This window comes from Populus euphratica, unplaced genomic scaffold (assembly GCF_000495115.2).
Source record: "Populus euphratica unplaced genomic scaffold, PopEup_1.0 scaffold527.1, whole genome shotgun sequence".
Taxonomy (NCBI): Eukaryota; Viridiplantae; Streptophyta; class Magnoliopsida; order Malpighiales; family Salicaceae; genus Populus; species Populus euphratica.
The window spans coordinates 97,559-104,916 of record NW_011500401.1 but is presented as its reverse complement, the minus strand read 5'-3'; the positions used below and the strand labels follow the sequence as shown (position 1 = coordinate 104,916).

At 30.6% G+C, this 7,358-nt stretch overlaps 1 protein-coding gene across 1 annotated transcript; it reads right to left on the bottom strand.

The window, feature by feature from the left end:
• Positions 1–1,350: 1,350 nt before the first annotated feature.
• On the bottom strand, positions 1,351–5,096 carry LOC105114428 (protein TRI1-like). Its single transcript, XM_011010968.1, has 6 exons — positions 4,709–5,096; positions 3,776–3,890; positions 3,502–3,676; positions 3,293–3,349; positions 2,637–2,812; positions 1,351–1,734 (listed from the first exon to the last, which is right to left on the bottom strand). Exons 1-6 carry the CDS (start codon positions 5,014–5,016, stop codon positions 1,615–1,617), a joined length of 951 nt encoding a protein of 316 aa, XP_011009270.1. The 5' UTR covers positions 5,017–5,096; the 3' UTR covers positions 1,351–1,614.
• Positions 5,097–7,358: the final 2,262 nt, after the last annotated feature.

Below are 7,358 nucleotides of genomic sequence, written 5' to 3'. Positions count from 1 at the left end.
GGCAGTCGTGGCCGTAATTTGTTTCTGTACAATCTCCGAGGCAAGAATCTCTCAGGAAGAAAACAAAACTCGGCTGTGACCACCAACCAGACACTAACACGTTGCAGTGAGCTTTTGATGTGCGGTGACACGCTGGTGCCTGCCACCACTTGCCGGAGGAGAGAATAGTTTCTTCCATGAGTGACACAAGAAACATTAAAAAAACAAGGCATTGATTTCTGATTCCTCTGTTATTAGATTCTCTTGCTGCTGCAACCGACACTTGTCCTGAGAGCATCCAATTTTCAACAACGTGAAATAGAAAAGGAAGGAGGAGTTGGACTTCGCAGCTACTCTTTTATCTTCATTGGCGATAAGATTCTCCAATGGAGATTTTGATGGTTGTTGTTGTTCTATGTTTTCCCTCTAAGGACGTTGAGGTAGATGCCTTTCCATGGAAGACGACAACCATTTGCAACCACCGGCTGTATTCCCTTTTGGCATCGTCAATGACTTTTATTATGCAAGTACGACGATGAGGGGATAATAAATCATGAAGGAATATTAAAAAAAAAAACAATAAGAACAATGATATATCTTAATAATTAATAGAGTATAAATCCTTTTCAACTTTTGTTATGCCAAGTTAATTTGCAAAGGAATTTCACGCTTTCAATTTTTTTGATGTTTTTAAATTGGTTAATTTAATATGTTGATATTAAAAATAAATTTTATAAAATATAAAAATATATTATCTTGATATATTTTAAAAAAACAACAATTAATTGAAATTAAAATGATCTTTCTTCGTGCTTATAGAATTCAAATAAACAAAACAACTCTATTTTATTATAATTCATTAAGAATTTCTTTTAGATAATTTATATGGATGACCTATTGATATTCATGGATCAGTAAAACAGGTTTAGATTCAAAAAAAAGTTTAGTAATGCCAAATTAAAATAACAACTTAAAAGAGTTAAAACTTTTAATTTAATAATTAGATCATATTTAAATTTTTATAGAAATTTCTAGAAGTTATTTTTCTAAAAATAGTATGGAATTGCTACTCTAATTGTTAAATCTTTAGATTTAGAAAATCTCGTCTAAGGATCCATTTTGACAATTTTTTTTTATTTTTTTTTTATTTTCAGATCTTATGTTAATTTCATACTTGATGCTTTCTTTCTTTATAATTTCAGATTTTTTTTTAATTTCTGAATTAAGATAGAGTTTCTAACCTATATTTAATACTTTGTAAACCTTCTAAAAAACAGGCTTTATCATTGTTATTCTGAAGAAAACAAATATTGCAAATTCGGAGTTCTATGTTGATAATTCTTTTCGCTCATTAAAATTTACGTGTTCTTTTTTACTGTGCTTTCTTCAGCTTCTGCCTGCATCATGTACCTACTAGACTACAATGCTTGCTGAACTCTGCCACCCACCTCCAAAAAACAAAAACAGCAAGAAATCCACAACTAAGTGCAGAAAAATTGAAAATGTCATTGTTATTGCGCCTATACACAAGCAAATACATTTGAGGCAAATACTTTTGAATCACTGAAACCGAAAACTCGCAAGCAAAAACCCAGCTTCTGTCACTGCCGGCTTTGAAGCACGAACAATTCACTGTTAGGCCTTCACAAAATGAGCAGATAAAAGTTTTGGAACAGTGAAGCCTGTGAAGGAGTCAATCTCAAAGAGTTCTTTCAGCTTCACGTCACATAGTATTCTCCTCTTATCAGATGGATCCTTCAAACAAACGGAAAATGGTTTGAGGCACATATTAGGTACAGCTCAAAATCAATCTCAAAAGATTTAAAACATCACCGTAACACAACTTCAAGTCTATTAATCTAGTATTTTCTCTTAACAGTAACTCAAAGCCCAACGCATTTTATCGCTATGCATTCTTAAGGGAAAGCTTTCGCATATACTCCATCCAGTGTGCAAGAACTGCAAACAGCGATGGAGGTAAACTTGCAGTAGGTGTGAAATTGAACATGATGAAAAGCTAACCCCTGACTATCCTGTAGAGTTATCCGTAATAATAGTTAGAAACTAGAAAAGTAGGCACGACATCACACCATTGTCAGCATCAAGAAGTCCATTATAGGCACAGCGGCCCCTACTAAATTAAAGATGGCCAAAACAGTAAAAATGGCACTGGCTCAACCTTATCTTTTCAACATTTTCCTATTTTCTCTGCAGATAAGTCAATGATCCGATCTTTAAGTGTAAACCTGATCCGATCTTTAAGTGTAAACCATCTGGCTACCCACTTTGTAGACAATAATTTTAGTTCTTTATCAATCTAATAATTTTACAAAGGAAAACCTTTTTGTATCTCCAGTAACAACCATACAATCTTACACAGTCGATATCCCATTTTTTTCTTCCTAAAACCGAGTAATCTTGTCTGCTTTCACAGAGCAAGATTTAAATGAGCATATATGGTGAGATTAACATCAGTTGTGTGATTATCCAAAGAAAAAAACGTCAGTTGTATCAGCTGGAAAAGTTTTTAATGGATAGATTATACTTGCGCAACAGTAGGTGTTCGAAAACACAAACCTCTTCTCCACTTATTGCACGCGTCTCCGACAATTATCAGATTAAGACATTAAATTACACTGAGCACAGTAACCAGATACCTGGAGATTGTTTTGCTTAATGTATTCCCACATTCTCTTGACAACATCAGATCGGGATAATGTACTTTCTCCAGTACCAAGGAACTTTTTTAAAGCATCTGAAAGTTGAAGGGGAGCGAGAAAACCTGAATTGCCTCCCTTCTGCTTCTTCTCTTTTTTGTTTGACTCGTCTTCCTCTGAGATTAATCAACATAAGGTTAACAAAGGAGTCTGTAGACCAGTGAAATGTAAGTGGCTGCTAAATCTTTAATTAAAGGAGATCGTGGCACATGCTAACTATTTTGGCTATAACACATAAACTATTACTTTTTCATTCCCATGGCATAGAAAAGGCAGTGGTTGTGTAATTAAAATGCCAGTGAAAGACCAGGTCTGGCCGAAGTGGAAATGAGGCCTAAATTCGGAGAACAAAAGGCAAAATTTCGAGTCAAGCTTCCAGTGATAGGTATAACGTCCCAGGACATTCATTCAAGTAAATGTATAGAAAGTCCCCTTTCAGGAATCCTGATGGAGACAAATTCTGAATCAGAGCCAAATAGAAGACATAAGGTTACACTCGATTGCCAGTTGCTGTGTTATCCGGTGAAAAAAACTCCCATATTTTACATATAAATAAAGCATTCTCGGCAAAATAACATCATAATTTGATTCCTTACCTTCTTCCCTCTCTCGCTTATGTTGCTTTTCATGCTGTTTTGAATTGATTGAAACAACTGTACCATGAGTCGATAAAATAGTTATGGTGAGCTAAACAACGAAGTTATTATATACCAAACCATTCATTATGTTTATGCCTCGCATCCTACATCTAAAGCAACAGCAATGTGAAAATTATTGTATAAGAAAAATAAAGGACAGGAGTAACCATCTTCCGAGTCCAAGGGCCAAATATGCCTCGAGAGTGCTTTGTTCATTTGAAACATGTTGATGGAATCAACACCGAAAAGAGCCTGCAATGGCTCGTCACAATTTATATTCCGCCTATCACTTGGATCTTGCAAGTTCTTCTCTCTTATGTAGTTCCAAAGTTGCCTGACAACCTAGGAAAAAATTTGATAGTTCACACTGTTGATAATCCCCTAATACCAGATTAGATAATGGCAAATAAAAGAAACTTTCTCAGAACTTTCAAGTTATACCTCCGTCCTTGCCAAATGAGGCACCCCAAAGAATTCCTGAAGCTGAGGAGAAAGGCTACATAACTTGCTAAAACCACTTCCTCTTTTCTTGCCTTCATTTTTATTCTCGTTGTATCTGACATGAATGAAATTACAAAAGACCATTTGTAAGAATAGTGATAAGAGCAGCAGATCAGGACCATGTTTCTATAAGAACTGGTAAGCAGTATAGATAACTAAAACAACAACAGGAAAGTTCAATATTATCATATCATGCAGAATCAATATCTTTGGTGAACTAGCAGAGGACCTGTTTCAGACCAACAGTTTGTCCCTTAATGCTTTGAAATTAAAAATAAACTCCAAAACCATTTTTCAATTACATCAATTAAGACAAAGTTTTTTCTTATTACAAGGTGAGGCTCGAATTCGAGATTTCTGGGAAGGGAGAGACCCTGCTAAAGTTCTGTGTCATTAAGACAAAGTTATGAGCTGCCTGTATTACCAAATAATAATAATAATAATAAAAGTCCCAACTCCCAACAAGACTTTACTTCCAAATAAAGCAAAGGATAGCATGAACATCTAAATGCTACCCAACTCCAGTATTTCCATTTCTTAGGCAAAACGCAATTTTGCACGTTACCACACGAAATTAAATTATATAAACTCACCATTTTATACCAAATATACAAAAATTCTAAGAAAAATAAATCATAAACGCACGTCGGCACCAATATATATATATATATATATATATATATATATATATATATATATATATATTTATGTTGAACAAAAATACAGGAGCTAGCACAAGTTATATTTATAATCTAATAAACTCGAAAAAAAAAATCAGACATGAATTTTAAATTTTAATTCAACACCCAGCCCCATAATACGCGCCAAAAATACGAGTGTATTTAAATAAATAACACGTCATAAATAACTAACCCTCTTTTTACGTTCCCTTTCTCTTCATCATCACTTTGCACCTCCTCCTGCAAATCACAGCCGTCATTTTCAACATTCACTTTCTGATCTTCATGAGTATACTCATTGTCACCGTTCTTCTGGCCATTATCGAGCTCGTTTTGAAGGAACAAATCGACTTGTTCTCTTATAAATACTTTCTTATCCGACAAATCAATAGCGAAATCTTCCTCTAGCTTTCTTCTGACAGTACCGGTTGTTGTCTTGTCCAAGTCCGCATTTCGTAGAAATTCTTTCAGTCTCTCTGTAAGCTCTGAGTCTGATACCATTTTTCTTTCTGTCTTTTGAGAGAGAGAGAGAGTTTTTTTGCGGGTTTTTCTCGCTGATCGTCAGGAACTGAAAGTCTGAAAGTGAAGGACCCCACTTACTCGTTTGGGTTTTTAAGGAAGGTTGTTTTTCTGTTCGACTGATTTGCCCCTCGAGTTTGGATTGAATTTCGAGATTGTCCAATGTTCTTACGTAACGTATGAAGCTTTACTTTAATTATCAATAAATAATTTCTATTTAAGGGTGATATCTGCTAATTATTACTTTTTAAAAAAACATTTATTTCAAAATATATTAAAATAATATTTTTTTATTTTAAAAAAATTATTTTTAATATCAATATATTAAAATAATCAAAAAATATTAATTTAAAATAAAATAATATTAAAAAATAATTTTTTAAAAAAATTCTTGAAATGTTGAGTAAATTGGTGCATGTGATTGTTGAGTTTTTTTATTTTATTTTAATCTTTTTATCTCTTTTTATGAAAGGTTTCTATTATTATTAAATTTTTTTCATTAGAATCCATACACTAAAATTTGAACCTTATCTTGTCATCCGTTTCGTGAGAATTAATTATAAAATAAAAAAATTATACTGCCTCTTGTTTAATCATTTTTAGCTTAATTTGTCTTTATTTTTAAGAAATTACATTAAGTTATATAACACTTTATATCTTTATTGACACGGTACAAAATAAAAATTAAAATAATGCATAATAATTTTAAAATAGTAATAATAGGATGATGATGAAGATAATGATGATGATAATGATAAAATAATAAAAATAATAAAGATAATGAAAGTAATTATAGTTATTAAACTCGAATTAGCTTTGTAGATTAATTCAATGGCTTGACTGTTCTAGTTAAGACACAAAATTAGAATGAGAAAAAAAGGTAACAAAACTTGATCGACCCATCAAGTTGACTTGTGACCCGACAAAACCGGGAACTCTTTTTTTTTTAAATATTATTTTTTCTTCTAGCTAGAGATTCCTCTTTTTTATATATTTTTTAGTTGATTATTAACCCTTTACAAAATTCACTATATAAATACTAAAAGGCGGTACAAAATAAAAATTAAAATAATGCATTATAATTTTAAAATAATAATAATAGGATGATGGTGAAGATAATGATGATAAAATAATAAAAATAATAAAGATGATGAAAGTAATTGTAATTATTAAACTCGAATTAGCTTTGTAGATTAATTCGATGGCTTGACTGTTCTAATTAAGACACAAAATTAGAATGAGAAAAAAGGAAACAAAACTTGATCGACCCACCAAGTTGACTTGTGACCCGACAAAATCGGGAACTCTTTTTTTTTAAAATATTAGTTTTTCTCCTAGCTAGAGATTCCTCTTTTTTATATATTTTTTAGTTGATTATTAACCCTTTACAAAATTCACTATATAAAAACTAAAAAGATGTTTTATTTTTTCAATATGAAATTTGAAACCCTTTAGTATATATACTCTATATTTACAAGAAAAAAATTTATATTTTTTCAATGTGAGATAAAAAAATATTGGTTTAAATACTTCAAATTAAAAGAATAATATACTAACATAATATCTTTTCAATTTAAGATAAAAAAAATTAAAATAATATTTTAAACTTCATTATTTATAAAATATATAACCTATATTCACATATATTGTTTTTTAATTTTTCATATGAAATATTAAAATTTCAAATACTTTTTTAATTTTTTTAGGTTAACCTTTGTAACCCATAACCTAGCTTCTTACTTAAATCAAGTCCCAAGTCGAGTCTAATAACTATAATAATAATAGTAAAATAATAAGATAGTAGTTACGACAATATAGTTATGTTATAATAAAATAATAGTGGTGGATATATGTTAACGATGATAAGGGTGGTAGAAATAGTGGGTGAAGTGATGTCATACTATAAAATGTAATTCTATTATTAATTGTTTTATAGTTATACCAACCTTTTGAGTAAAATGTCATTACAAGTAAATTATAGTGACATTTCAAATAATTTTATTATTCATGTTTTGCTATATTTATTTAATTTTAAGTTTCTTTTATATATATATATATATAAACTTAACTTATATTGGATTTAAAGGCTTTAATAACACTTAAAACAACAACCTTTATATTCAATGATGGTAAAAATATATCACAACTATTATTAAAATTAAGACAAATACCATTAAAGAGATATCATAATGATAATTATGAAATGGCATTATAATGCACATCTATCATAGTATTTATTTGAACAATTTTTTTAGACAAATGTTGATAGAGTTAATTTTTTATGGCATTTTGTTTCTTTATGGTTTGGGACCTTTGATAAGCTT

Bases quoted from the DNA above. Each gene is read 5' to 3' on its own strand.
- LOC105114428 (XM_011010968.1), bottom strand. From the start codon at position 5,016: ATGGTATCAGACTCAGAGCTTACAGAGAGACTGAAAGAATTTCTACGA. The intron at 2,813-3,292 runs GTAAGGAATCAA...GATTAATCTCAG, and splicing joins TAAGCGAGAGAGGGAAGAAG to AGGAAGACGAGTCAAACAAA. The intron at 1,735-2,636 runs GTATCTGGTTAC...GTTTGTTTGAAG, and splicing joins TTAAGCAAAACAATCTCCAG to GATCCATCTGATAAGAGGAG.